Consider the following 14,638-nt stretch of genomic DNA (forward strand, 5'->3'; position numbering starts at 1 on the left):
CTAACACTTCCAGGTGTGAATTTCTTAAATGTGGCTCCCCAGAGCCTACGGAGAAAGTCTGTCTTTACATCATTCAAATTCTTCATAATCTGAGGGATATTTATCTGTTCCTATCCAGCCACTTTTTTCATCCTCCTCAGGCTTTATGTTCCAACAATACCAATCATCTTGAATTGCATAAACATATGTGCCTCCATGGCCTTGCTTATGCCCTGTCCCAGCTCACTCACCTCCTATTCACATTCCCACCCCAACCTCATCAAGTCCCTGCTCACTTGCCAATTCTTCTGGGAAGGCTTTTCTACCTGTACTGGACACTTTGATAGCCCTTTGCACATGCATCCATGTTTCTTGTTAAAGCCGTATTTTTCTTTCCTGGGAAAATCTCTCCATGTCTATCTTTCCACTAAACTCTGTTCCCTGAAGGGTAGGGACGTGTGGTTAGTAAGTAGTACAACCAGAACTCAGTTCCAGTTTGGTTTCACTTTTAATTCAATGCTCTTGTTGTTTGACCATACCATACTGCAAAGTAGGTTACATTAATACTTCCAGCTTAAACCTATGAAAGCAGGGTGTCTCCATAAATGAATCTTAAGTTCAAGTCTTCTCCATATTCCTTGAATATTTTATCCCTCAAGTTTCTGTGAAGACAATCTAAAAGAGTGGGTTAGGGCACCTGGGTGGCTCAGTCGTTAAGCATCTGCCTTTGGCTCAGGTCATGATCCCAGGGACCTAGGATTGAGCTCCCTGCTCAGTGGAGAGCCTGCTTCTGCCTCTCCCACTCCCCCTGCTTGTGTTCCCTCTCCCACTCCCCCTGCTTGTGCTCCCTCTCCCACTCCCACTGCTTGTGTTCCCTCTCTCACTGTGTCTCTCTCTGTCAAATAAATAAATAATAAAAGCTTTTAAAAACAAACAAACAAAACAAAACAAAAAATAAATAAAAGAGTGGGTTGATAATCCCAGTGTGGTGGGCCACCCAAGAGCCAGGCTTCCTTTGGGGCCAGCAGCCCATGAATGACAATTTCTAGGTGCATCCATGCCATCTGCATGCATAATGCCTCAGGAATAGACATCAACAAGTCAGAGCAGGAAAACACCAGCAAACATTTAGAAATTCTACTTAGCATACTTGGAGAGAAATTCCTCCCACCTCCTTAAAACAGATGTAGATTAATTTTACACTTGTCGTTACTTTTAAGAACTGATCCTTTCATAAAATAACATTTTTCATTGAAGAAGTGAGACAGGGTAAGGAAATGGGCAAGGAGAGAGTTAAAAGAGGAAAGAAAATACACATTTGTTGAGAAACTAAAGATCATTAGTACTAAGAAAGTTCTAAGTGCCTCCTTGAGTGAAAAAAAAGTATTTCTTTCTGAGTAGGCAAAAGGTCAAGGAGTGGGTTCTGTCTCAAACTTAACTGGAACAAAAAGTTAAGGCAGAATTCAAAGAAAGGCAATGGGGTATTGCTAACAGACAAAAGTGGAAATAAAATCTCTGGCCAGATTTCCTTTGCTAATGCAGAAAATGCATGAATTGACAAAAGATTCCAAGACTTTCACTTTCTAGTCCTCACATTTAGGAAACTTACAATCGTGGGAAGAAAACAAGGGGACAAGGTCCACACAAGTGAGGTTATGGAGGGAGGAGAAAAGAATTAAAATGGGAGCAGGAGGAATACAATTGCAAAGCTAAAAGAAGACTGTGAAATAAAAACAGTCCGGCTTTGTTAATCCCAATAATGAAGTATTCAATGACTGACATATACTTTACCAGGTACTAATTATTTTTATTTGATTTTTTTAGACAAAATAAATTGGAAAAAGAAACAGGACAACTTGGCAGAAGCAATTATCCTATGGGTTGCTCTACAGACAATACTGGTGGTAAGAAAAAAAATTCAAGCTGAGCCCTGATAGAGTCCAATTTCAGTTCAGTGGACATATATAATGAAGGTAATTAAACAATAACAAGAGGGGCACCTGGCTGGCTCAGTCAGGAGAGCATGTGACTCTTTATCTCAGGGTCAGGTGTTTGAGTCCCATGTTGGGGATTTAAAAAAAAAAAACAAAAAACCAAAAATGAGACATTTTTTCCTACTAGATTGGCAAAGATTTTTTTTTATTTTTTAATAGATTTTTATTTATTTATTTGATAGAAAGAGAGAGAACATAAGCAAGGGGAGCAGCAGAGGGAGAAGGAGAAGCAGGCTCTCTGCTGAGCAGGGAGCCCAATGTGGGGCTGGATCCCGGGACCCTGGGATCATGACCAGAGCCGAAGGCAGATGCCTAACCAACTGAGCCACCCAGGTGCCCCACAGATTGGCAAAGATTTTTAAAAATCCAGGCAACACACAGCACTGGAGAAGGTATGAGGAAAAAACAGTCACTCCCATGAATTGTTATTAAGTTTGTAAACTAGTACCCTTTTTGGTGGATAGCTTGGGAATATATACCAAAAGGCAAAATACACATATCCAACAACTCAACAATTTCCCCCTTTATTTATGCTAAGATGATCATGGCATTAAGTATTTAAGATGAGTAAAAAAGGAAATTTATTATACCACTACTTTACTTGCAAAATTTAAATACAAGCAATGTTCATCGAAGGAGGCTAGTTAAATAGATCATGATACATTAAATTCAAAGTGTACTAGGTGGTCATTAAAACTGATGGTAAGGATTTATACTTATGCGAATGGAACACTGTCAAGAGAAAAAGCAGGTTATAAAACACGTATAACCACCCATGCAGCTGTATCCCCACAAGATGGTGGCCGGACAGGTCTGCAGCCCCTGGACCAGGGCCTGCCTGCCCAGAACTGGCAAACCTGGCCCTCTCTACCTCAGGAAGGTCCTGATCATGAAAATCCTAGAAATACAGGGTCCTTTGTCAAGACACATCAGATGCACTGACTGTTTTCCACTCACAGTGCAATCAATCACCTTGCACTGTGAGTGCAAAGATGCTAAGTTCTTTGTGCTACAATGAAGGAGTTGGGAGATATGCACAATGTATGCCTTTCACACTGTAGAACAAATGAAATACACAGCTTAACTGTTCTGAATCCTTTTATTTCAGCCCCCTTCGGGCAGCTTAATAGATGTGTAATTGGAATTGTGTGACTGTGGCTGTAAGTGTACCTTATTAGTCTGAAAATTAAAATCAGTAATGATATCCCGAGATGCTTTTAGGTTTGAAACAATGATGTAAATATGTAATTTTGCTTAAAGAGAAGAACTCTCAAAAAAAAAAAATAGCTCTCTTTTTTAAAAGAGTTACTATTAGATGGCCTTAGTATGATTATTATCTATCAAGAATTGATTACTAGGGTGCCTGGGTGGCTCAGTTGGTTGGGCGACTGCCTTCAGCTCAGGTCATGATCCCGGAGTCCCTGGATCGAGTCCCGCATTGGGCTCCCTGATCGGCAGGGAGTCTGCTTCGCCCTCTGACCCTCCTCCTTCTCATGTGCTCTCTAATTCTTTCTCTCTCTCAAATAAATAAAGTCTTAAAAAAAAAAGTACTGATTACTGTACATAAAAATAAATCTGTATACAGAACACAGTTTAAAAGCCCAACATGTATCGTACGATCCTAGTTATGTAGAACTGCATACTCACATACACAGAGAGAGGTCTGAAACAATGTCTACCACTGTTAACATTTTAGTGAACACTAAGTAATGGAATTTCAGGAGTTTTTTAATTTTTCTTTTTCATATGTTCAGTGTGAATGTTTTTTAAAGATTTTATTTATTTATTTGTCAGAGAGAGAGAGAGAGAATGAGCACAAGCAGGGGGAGAGGTAGGCAAAGGGAGAGGGAGAAGTAAACTCCCCACTGAGCAGGGAGCCCGATGTGGGACTCGATCCCAGGACCCTGGGATCATGACCTGGGCCAAAGGCAGATGCTTAACCGACAGAGTCACCCAGGTGCCCCTATTAGGTACCTTTAAAGACTTACTTTATTTTTTTAATTCTTTTTTTATTTGACAGAGAGAGGAAGAGAGTGAGAAACAGCATGAGAGGGGAGAGGGTCAGAGGGAGAAACAGGCTCCCTGCTGAGCTGGGAGCCCGATGTGGGACTTGATCCCAGGGTTCCGGGATCATGACCTGAGCCAAAGGCAGTTGCTTAACGAACTAAGCCACCCAGGTGCCCCTAAAGATTCACTTTAAATATTATTCTTTTTAAATGGTTCTAAGTAAGGTCTTTTTATTTTTTTTTTAAGATTTATTTATTTATTTGAGAGAGCGAGAATGAGAGAGAGAGAGAGTACATGAGAGGGGGGAGGGTTAGAGGGAGAAGCAGGCTCCTCACTGAGCAGGGAGCCCGATGTGGGACTCGATCCCGGGACTCCGGGATCATGACCTGAGCTGAAGGCAGTCGCTTAACCAACTGAGCCACCCAGGCGCCCCTAAGTAAGGTCTTTTTAATTCAGAAGGAAATTTACACCAAAATAAGGGAGAATCCCTTTACATATGAACTTTGTCCAAAATTATTATCTCCCTGACAAGGAGAGGACTGAGGAGAGTGACAAGGACTAGCCTTTCCTCTACAGTTCAGACCGTCACAGCATTTTACCATAGTTCTTTACAGAACTCAAGTGTGGAGATTTGTACATCTATGAAATGCACTCTTATCAGAATTACAAAGAAACTATAATAGACACTCAGAAATCTAAAATACATTCAATACTTGACAATATTATATAAATTTTTAACTTGTATCATTTCATGGCAACACCAGAAATCTATATCTGCTTCCTCTAGCCTCAAGGTCCTCTTGGCAGTATTTTATATAAATCTCACTTACCTCTTCAAGCTTTTTCTCAATCTCCTTAAAGACAACATTTGCCTTAAATCCATCAACTGCAGAGCTGGTTGGAACAGCCTCAATTTGATGAGTTCTAAAAGAACTGGGGAAAACAATCAATTTCAATCCATGGAATCATACAGATACTAGGTTTTTCGACATTTAACAGTAGTCGTTTTCAAAAAAAAACTCAAGAATAGAGATGTTGTGGCTCTTACCCAAAGAAAATCACAATTAAGTCCATAAAACAAGCTTTTCTTCCCATTTTCTTCAACAAGTATTAAGTAAATGCTCACTAGGTGCTAGGCATTGTCCTTAAAAATACAGTAAACCAAAGAAACATCCTCATGAAGCTTATATGCTAGTTGGGGAGAGAGACAATGAACAAGCAAAAAAATAAAGGACACAGGGGCACCTGGGTGGCTTAGTCGGTTGAGCATCCAACTCTTAGTTTCAGCTCAGGTGATGATCTCATGGGTTGTGAGATCCAGCCCTGTCAGGCTCCCACCTCAGCGGGGAGTACGCTTCAAGATTCTCTCCCTCTGCCCTTCCCCCCACTCTTGCGCACATGCTTTCTCTCCCAAATAAACAAATCTTAAAAAAAGAAAGAAAGAAAGAATACAGTTACTATGAAAAAAACAACGAGGCACCTGGGTACCTCAGTCAGCTAAGCGCTCAACTCTCGATTTCAGCTCAGGCCATGATCACAGGGTTACGGGATTAAGCCCCCTGACTTCGGCTCAGGTCATGATCTCATGGGTTGTGAGATCCAGCCCCCACATCAGCTCCACATTCAGAGCATAATCTGCTTGCCCCCCTCCCTCTGCTCCCCACAGCCCCCCCCCCGCCCTGCTCATTCTCTTTCTCTCTCTCTCTCTCAAATAAATAAATATATAACATCTTTAAAAAAAATGAAGAAAATAAGGCAGGTTGAAAGGCTACAGAGAAAGTATACGTGTGTGTTGGGTATTATATTTTATTATTTTATTTAAGTTAAATTAACATATAGTATATTATTAATTTCAGAGGTAGAGTTCAGGGATTCATCAGTTGCATATAACACCCAGTGCTCATTACATCACATGCCCTCCTGAATGCCCATCACCCAGTTACCGCATCCCCCCACCGATCTCTCCTCCAGCAACCCTCAGTTTGTTTCCTAGAGTTAAGAGTCTCTTTTGGTTTGTCTCCCTCTGATTTTGTCTTATTTTATTTTTCCCTCCCTTCCGATAGGGTGTTCTATTTTATTTTATTTTTTTTTAAGATTTTATTTATTTATTTGACAGAGAGAGACAGCGAGAGAGGGACCACAAGCAGGGGGAGTGGGAGAGGGAGAAGCAGGCTTCCCGCAGAGCAGGGAGCCTGATGCGGGGCTCGATCCCAGGACCCTGGGACCATGACCTGAGCTGAAGGCAGACGCTTAATGACTGAGCCACCCAGGTGCCCCAGGTGTTCTATTTTAGATAGCCTGGTCAGATAGGCCTCTCTGAGGAGGTGATATTTAAATTAGGTCTTAAATTATGCAAATGAGCTAGCCATGTAAAGATTTAGGTGGGAAAGCCAGTTCTAAACTTCCAGTATAAAAAAACTTGAGGAAAAAATTAACTTGGCAGTTAAAGGAACTATAAGAAGGCCAGTATGACTGGTGCAGAGCAGAGAAGTAAAGGATCCAAGGTCACAGAAACATGCAGGGCAAGATAATAAGGAGCTTTAGAGATTATGGTTAGGAGTTTGGGTTTTAAGTATAATGAGCAGAACTGTATGGTATAAGCTACAGAGTAGCAAGATCCAATTTATATGTTTTTTTTTAAGATTTTATTTATTTATTTGACAGAGAGAGACACAGCGTGAGGGAACACAAGCACGGGAAGTGGGAGAGGGAGAAGCAGGCTTCCCGTGGAGCAGGGAGCGCGATGCGGGGCTCGATCCCAGGACCCTGGGATGATGACCTGAGCCAAAGCAGATGCTTAACGACTGAGCCACCCAGGCGCCCCTGATTTATATGTTTTAATATATAAATTTCCAGCTGGAAAAGTGTAAGGCTGCAAAGTAGGGAAGCAGGGAGGCTGGTGAAGAGGCTACTGCAGTAGTCCAGGTAAGAGATGATGGTGATTAGAACAGAATCATAAGCAGAGGTTGGACTCAAGATTTGTATTTGACCTGTGACACAGAGATGAATTTAACAACCATTTGTTACTGGTTGTTTGATAGTTAGGGAACCACTATAGATAAATGACCTGATGTAGCAGAAGGAACATAGTCTTTATAGCTACAAAGGCCTGGGTTTGAATCCCAAGGGTTTCCTCCACTCACTAACTATATGATTCCGAGTAGATAACTTTACCTCTATGCACCTCTGGTGGGGAGGTAGGAAAAAGGTGGAGAGGGCCAATGACTCTGCATAATTAAACAGAATCCTGGGGAGGAGGAGGCACCTAGCAGAGCCTGAAGCCCATGGTAAAAAGTGATAGCATGACTGGTAAAGGCTCCAGAGCCTCAAGTGTTAGATACAGACAGAAACTTGAGGGGTCTGAGGAAGAGGAGGGTGTTAGGTAATTCCTCTGACATACCACAAGCAGGCTGGTGGTGGCTGGGACCCAGATGGGGACAACATGGAACTCCTATGGAACTCCATTATTGAAAGAGGAAGGAGCAGCCAATAATACAAAAGGAAAAACCAGAAAAGCATGGTGTTGCAGAAGCTGAGAAGGGAGAAGAATCTGGGAGAGAGGAATAAACTATGTCCACTGCTGCCAAAGGTCAAATACCCACTGGATTCGGTACCATGGAGAGTACAGGTGACTCTGACAAAAACAATTTGAAGAAGTGAGGGAAGGCAGAAGACAGATTGTAGTGAAAGAGTGAAGAGGAGAGAGAAATGACATTTTCAGGTGATGACATGAGAAAGACATGAATTTGAGGGGCCGAGGACAAATTTTGTTATAGCAACTTGAACAGACTAAGCAGGCCTCAATTTATCCAAGAAAGAGCTCAAAATCAAAAAGTAATAACAGAAAAAAACAAAATACTGTTCAAAAGTGATCTAAATTAAAGTTTAACTATAAATTAAATGCAATTGGTCACAGCTCTTAAATATGACCTCTCCTCCTCATTTTCTCAGTTCCTACTGCAGCACTGAACATTTCTTCTCCACACTGCTGCCGACCGCCTCCTAAGGATTCCTGGCCTCTGGTTCCTCCACCATTCAATTCAAAGTAATCCGAGACTGATCTGCTTAAAGGGCAATATAACCACATGATATTTTGATAAAACTCATTCTGTGGGCTCAGTTCCAGACTCCTGAGTAGAGAATTTGAAGGTTTCAAAACCATAACCCAACAGTTACAACTGTATCTCCTGTCACCACCACACTGTTGACTCTGCCCATCTACCAAGGCACATACAAAATAATCTACTCTGTATCCACACAGTGCAAACCACTCACCAAACCCTATATCTCAAATCTCTGTGCCTGGAATACCTTCCTCTACCTTTCTGCTGGACAATCCTAGTCATCTGGTTTAAATTTACCTTCTTCATAATAATTTCTTCCTCTGGCCTTCAACAGCATTTTGAAAAAACTATGTCTGCCTTCCCCACATACACAGAGGACCGTATTTGGGGGGGGGGGGTGCTAAGCATGTAGCAGTTGCTCCATCAAAGTTAACTAAATAAGAAACTAAATCAGATCATGTGCAATGGTTACCGGAAGTATAATGACTTATAAGAAATATTATTTGGTCATTCAGATGACTAAAATATGTTTCTCAGATATATTTGGTCTTCCATCCACAGTTCCTGAAAATGCTTCAAAGCCATAAAGATGAAATGAGTGTCTTGTTATTACTGAAGGTGACTTATGGACCCCATCACCACACATCACTACCACCAGGGAGGGGAGAGGAGCTGGAGGTTGATGAACCAATAGCCAATGGCTTGGTCAATAATATTATGTACTGATGCCTCCATAAAAACCCAACAGGACAGATTTTTGGTCCTTTTCACAGAGCTTCCACACTTAGAAAACCAGAACCTTTCCTCATACCACCAAGCCAGGCCCCAAGCTCCTTTGTTTGGGACCTCACCCAATGTATCTCTTCATCTTCTTATTGATTTGTACACTTTATCATGTCCTTTAATAAACTGGCAAAACATAAGTAAGTGTTTTTCTGGGTTCTGTGAGCCACTCTAGCAAATTAGTCAAACCTAAGGAGGAGGTCATTGGAACCTCCAACCTGTAGCCAGTTGGTCAGAAGCAGTTTGAGGTTTGTGTTGCATCTGAAGTGGTGGGAGGGGGCCAGTCTTGTGGGGCTGAACCCTTAAGCTGTGGAATCTGATGCTCTCTCTGGGTAGATAGTGTCAGAATTGAGATGAATTCAGATCTACTGGTGTCTGAGAATTGTTTGGTGTCTAGGGACAGGTTGTGGGAACTCCCATTCTCCATGTTGGAACGGGGTCTGGGAACCCTAAAAGAGTACCTTAAAATGACCTTGTTCAAAACAAAACCACAACCTTGCTTTAAAACTATATTTGTACCCTTAGATTCAGAATCATTTTCCCAACTTTGGCCTTTATAGTGAGTTATGCTGTATCACTAAGACTATCAATAACACCCTCAGGATTTTCTTATTAGTCATTAATTCTTATTAGCCATTCGTACAGGTATCCCTGCTTTTCATTTTTTTTTAAGATTTTATTTATCTATTTGACAGAGAGAGACACAGCGAGAGAGGGAACACAAGCAGGGGGAGTGGGAGAGGGAGAAGCAGGCTTCCCGCAGAGCAGGACACCCAAATGCAGAGCTCCATCCCAGGACCCTGGGATCCAGATATCCCTGCTTTTCAAAAGTTCACGTTACATCACTTTGCTTCTACAAAAGACCTACACTAGTACTTGTTTTTGCTAGCCAAAAGAAATCCAAAGAGGATTTTGGTTTTTAAAAAAAAAAAAAAAGTAAGAAGAGATAATAGCGTTCACTGTTTTGCAGCAAGCCATTTTAGAGGCAGGGTGCATATGGAGAGTGGCACCTCCCCCAAGTTCTCTGCCCAAGAACTACACTCAGCAGGGAGCCACAGCTTTGAACTGTGTCTGTGAGCATCTGTGCTTTATCTCAATTTATTTTGTACATCCGTTAGCAAGATGTGTCCTAAGGTATCAGAAAAGCCTAAAAGAGGTTATTCTGGAGGTCTGGGAAACACTCAAGAATTTTTCCATATAAGTTAATGGTAGTTGCTTCTTCGCTTTACCCCATTTTGGCTTAAGAAAAATTTCAAAGGAATGTTCTACTTTTAGATAGCAGGGGAAATCTGTATATCATCTGGATTTTTTTCATGCTTCTGCCCTCCCACAAATATCACTGTAGGTATTTTGAACCAACTTAATATCCCAGAATGTGTTGTCCCAAATTCATAAACTTCTAATCTGAGCAAATTAGATACTATACTAATATGCCAACTCCAGTAGCTCTTTATAGTTTGGCTTTTCCTGAGCGTTTTTAACGTCAAATATGAATTGGATGAAATTCTAGAAGACGGTACAGACTGGTGATCACCTTTAGGAGGAAACTGGAAAATTCAACATTTTAACAACTTTTTATTTGATTCAATTCAAGGAACATTCACTGTTTATGTCAGAGATTCTTACAGGGGTGGAGAGAAATCACTATAGCCTTAGGCCTCAAGGATTTCATATAAGGGGAATAAAAATGTGGATATACTAAGCCAAAACTGGATATGAGTCCAAGGAGGTACAAAGTGTTGTGGATATTTAAAGGGAGATGATACCAGAGATGGGCCTTCAATGATAGAATTTTCACAATAGAAATGATATTCCAGGCAGGGAAAGAAAAGTGAAAGGACAGACAGAAGAGACTCTAGAGCTTGTAAAACATAATATAATGGATTCTGAAAAATGTGTCACATATCCTTTGTGGAACCAAAAGTGTGAAAAAATAAATAATTACCAAGAATTTCAGGGGACAAAAGGGAGCCAATTAGTGTTGACAGCTACAGCAGGGTTAAAGAGAACAAAAACAGAAAACAAAGATAGAAACATTTCATAATCAGATCACTGGTAGCCTTACCTGACCTCTGTGGTGAGGTCAAAAACTAGACCGTAAGATAGATATTTTAGCATGGACCAAAAAAAAAAAAAAAAAAAAAAAAAAACCGGCCCAGTATAAAAGGCTCATCACAACAGAAAATAAGGCAGGAAGAAAAATAAATGTTTATCATATGTAAGACCTGACCATGTTTGCAACAGAAGGAAAGGAGTTAACAGAAAAGCAAAGATGAAAAGATCCAAAAGGGAGAGGGTATACTTAATACTTGGAACAAAGTTACAGAACGTGGTTGGAAACAAAAGCATGTGAAGACTACAGCCAGGCCTTGGAAAGGAAGAGGGACTTTTTGCCTCTGGGAAGGATGAATGAGCACTTCTGAGACAAGAGCAAGGAAGTTCAGGGATCCTGAAAGGCTTGGAACAGAAAGCGCCTGGAGATTTGAGGAGCACAGGCATTTGGTAAGGACAGGAAGAAAATCAGCAAGAGACAAATAAAAGGGATTCTAGCAGCAGTGAGGGCTGAAGGGCATTCAGAAACATACACGTGCAGAGAGCCAATTAGTATATTTGATAACTTTCTCCAAACAACCTCAGAAGCTTGGGAGGCTATGCAGGGAGAAAGCAATTTTGAGAAAGAAAACCAAAAAAGTGAACTTGCCTAAATTAAAATCACTCCGGTTGGCAGGTCTAAGACAAGTAGTTTTAGGTCAGCACTCTCTTTTGACTATGCTGCCTCTTTTTTTTTTTTTTTTTTAAGTAGGCTCCACAACCAGCACGGAGCCCAACGCGGGGCTTGAACTCACCACCCTGAGATCAAGACCTGAGCTCAGATCAAGAGTCCCTCCCTTAACCCACTGAGTCACCCAGGAGCCCCTATGCTGCCTCCTTTTTGAACACAATTTTCCTAAGGCTGGTTAGGTTTGAAAGCTAATTGCCAGTTTAAAGGTTTTAAAGCCAGGCTACCAAAGCAAAGTAATTGGATATTTACTCAGTACTAAAGACAATAAAATTTGGACTTGCTACTTGTACAACGTCATCAGCTGCGGAAAGTCAGGATTCATTAACAGACAAAATCCAGAATGCCACTCACCTGGCAGCTTCAGGAAAACCCATCTTGTAGATCGTCACAACCACAGCTCCTCCAATGCCTAAATTATGCTGCAGAGCAACCTTTGCACCAGGAACTTGCCTTTTTCCGGCTTCCCCTCTCAGCTGCCAGCAGAGTTCGGCGCACTGAGCCAGACCTAACAAATCGAACACAGAGCAGTCAAGTTCCATTGCTATTGAAAGTTGCCCCGACCAGCTTTCTCAAGCCAGACAAGGGCTTACACTGAATCGTAACTTTTTAAAATATTTAATTAAGCCAAGACAATGTTTGCATAAATAACTTCTCTTAAAAACCATGAGGGTTTCTGCAGTTTTTTTTTCCCCTCCTAAGTCTGTATTTAGACAATATTCAGGCTTAAGAAATTCCCTGCACTCTTTAAAATTCCAACCTGTCATTTTTTGGAAATGTTGAAAAACAAAACACTGAACATTTCTCTGGCAAAATGGCATAAAAGTAATTTAACTAATTTTACCATTTTTAATGTATCAAAAGAAAATAATCTAGTGGGGGCGCCTGGGTGGCTCAGTCGTTAAGCGGCTGCCTTCGGCTCAGGTCATGATCCTGGGTCCTGGCATCGAGTCCTGCATCCGGCTCCCTGCTTGGCGGGAGGCCTGCTTCTCCCTCTCCCACTCCCCCTGCTTGTGTTCCTGCTCTCGCTCTCTCTGTGTCAAATAAATAAATAAAATCTTAAAAAAAAAAAAAAGGAAAGAATCTAGGATTTGGGAGTTCACTTTCCCTAAAAAGTTTAGCTAGTATGGGGAATTTTCCTATGATTTCCCCCCCGGAAGAGTTCTCAACAAGAATGGATTTTCATAAGAATAGCATTTATCCTAGGGCGCCTGGGTGGCTCAGATGGTTAAGCGTCTGCCTTCGGCTCAGGTCATGATCCCAGGGTCCTGGAATTGAGTCCCGCATCGGGCTCCCTGCTCCTTGGGAGCCTGCTTCTCCCTCTGCCTCTCTCTCTGTCTCTGTCTCTCATGAATAAATAAATAAAATCTTAAAAAAAAAAAAAAAAGAATAGCATTTATCCCCTGGATAATAAAACCAAAGGTTTTTAGAGTTGGAAAGAATTTAATAATGTCAGACTGAGAAAGTGTAAGATTAAGTAATTCGTGAATGGTCACAAAGCAGGCTAATCTAGAGTTGACACTAGAACCACGGTCTCCTGATTTACATTTGTTTTTCTTTCTACCAGACCAGCTATTCAAGGGTACCTGAGTTAAGAATGTTCTAACAGGATAGACTGGTTCCACCATCGTGAAGGCAGAGCTATGCAGGTCTACCTACAATGTCTGTTCTTCCACCGCTTCCGATTCCTGAGTACCTGTGACAATATCCTACTTATGAACCTGTTAAAAAGAAAACCACAGGTCCAAAATGGTGTCATTTAGACCAAGTTCCCAAACCGAGGCTTAAATCCTCATCTTATTATAGTTTCAACCTCCCTCAGAAATGCAGTCTTAAAGGGCACCTGGGTGGCTCAGTGGTTAATAGTCTGCCTTCGGCTCAGGTCATGATCCCGGACTCCTGGGATCCAGTCCCACATCAGGCTCCCTGCTCATCAGGAAGCTTGCTTCTCCCTCTCTCACTCCCCCTGCTTGTGTTCCCTCTCTCTCTGTCAAATAAATAAATAAAATCTTTAAAAAAAAAAAGAAAGAAAGAAAGAAATGCAGTCTTAACTAGTCAGGAATTTTTTGATCAGTGCCACTGAGTCTGCCATTTGGGCCCTCTGCATCCCCCAAAGATGAGGTAACCTGCATGATAAGACCCCTTGCTTTTCCACCTAAGCAAAAACAGCCTTGCTTGGAACAATCCTTTTCTTTTGTTAATAACTTGTTTTGCCCCGCCCACCTATAAAAACCTTCCATTTTGTACAACCCTTCAGAGCCTCCCCTCTACTTGCTAAATGGGATATTGCCCAATTCATGAATCATTTATTAAAGCCAAACTAGGTCTTTAAGATTCACTCAGTTGAATTTTTGTTATTTAACAAACCCCAACCTCCTCAAGAAATTTAACTGCCACTTCTTAGTTCCAAGCAGTATGTATGTATTTACAGAATATATATCTTAAGCACTGCTTGGCAGTTACGAAAGCATTAGCCTGGGACTCCACTACATATAGTCTGGTTGCTACTGAAAATAAACCATCCAAATATATACCAAGCACTCCACTAAGTATTAAATATATAAAGAATTGACACTGTAATATAAAGTGCTAATAAAGGTAAGTACTAAGTGCAATGGAAAACCTCAGGATGGAAAAACTACAGGGAAAAACATCTTGAGATACTACCTGAGGTCTGTTCCTTCTCCTGCTTCCCTGAACCCATCACTCTTCCTTATACCATAAAGACAGCCAAATGCAAAGAAGTCATAATTCAGCTTTAGTTTACATTAGCCATCTAAAGCCTTAGCATAAACAACATAAAAAAAAAAAAAAAAAAAGCATGGTCTTCTACTATCAGAGCCTGGTTTTTTGAGAAAGAAAAGGTTTGCTGAGCTTGGAGAACAAAAAGCTTTAATGGACTCAGCATGCACTAAAGGACGCATATTTATGTAAGAGCAGTTTTTCCCTCTAAAAGTTACCAACCCAGAATGCTATCAAATACAAAATATATTTCAAAACCAAAAGTGATATAAAGACGTTTTTAGACATAC

At 41.1% G+C, this 14,638-nt stretch overlaps 1 protein-coding gene across 1 annotated transcript in view; it reads right to left on the reverse strand.

Annotated features, from left to right (window-relative positions):
* The window catches only part of SCP2 (sterol carrier protein 2), a 98,177-nt gene that overhangs the window by 18,917 nt on the left and 64,622 nt on the right, over positions 1–14,638 (reverse strand). Inside the window, exons 12-13 of the mRNA XM_028106904.2 lie at positions 11,961–12,114; positions 4,811–4,913 (exon numbers count right to left, since the gene is read on the reverse strand). Of these exons, the coding sequence (XP_027962705.1) occupies positions 4,811–4,913; positions 11,961–12,114 (257 nt within the window). The remainder of the gene's footprint in view (positions 1–4,810; positions 4,914–11,960; positions 12,115–14,638) is intronic.

This window comes from Eumetopias jubatus, unplaced genomic scaffold (assembly GCF_037043125.1).
Source record: "Eumetopias jubatus isolate StellerSeaLion01/CBP00866 unplaced genomic scaffold, mEumJub1_p1.0 scaffold_4, whole genome shotgun sequence".
Classification (NCBI taxonomy): domain Eukaryota; kingdom Metazoa; phylum Chordata; class Mammalia; order Carnivora; family Otariidae; genus Eumetopias; species Eumetopias jubatus.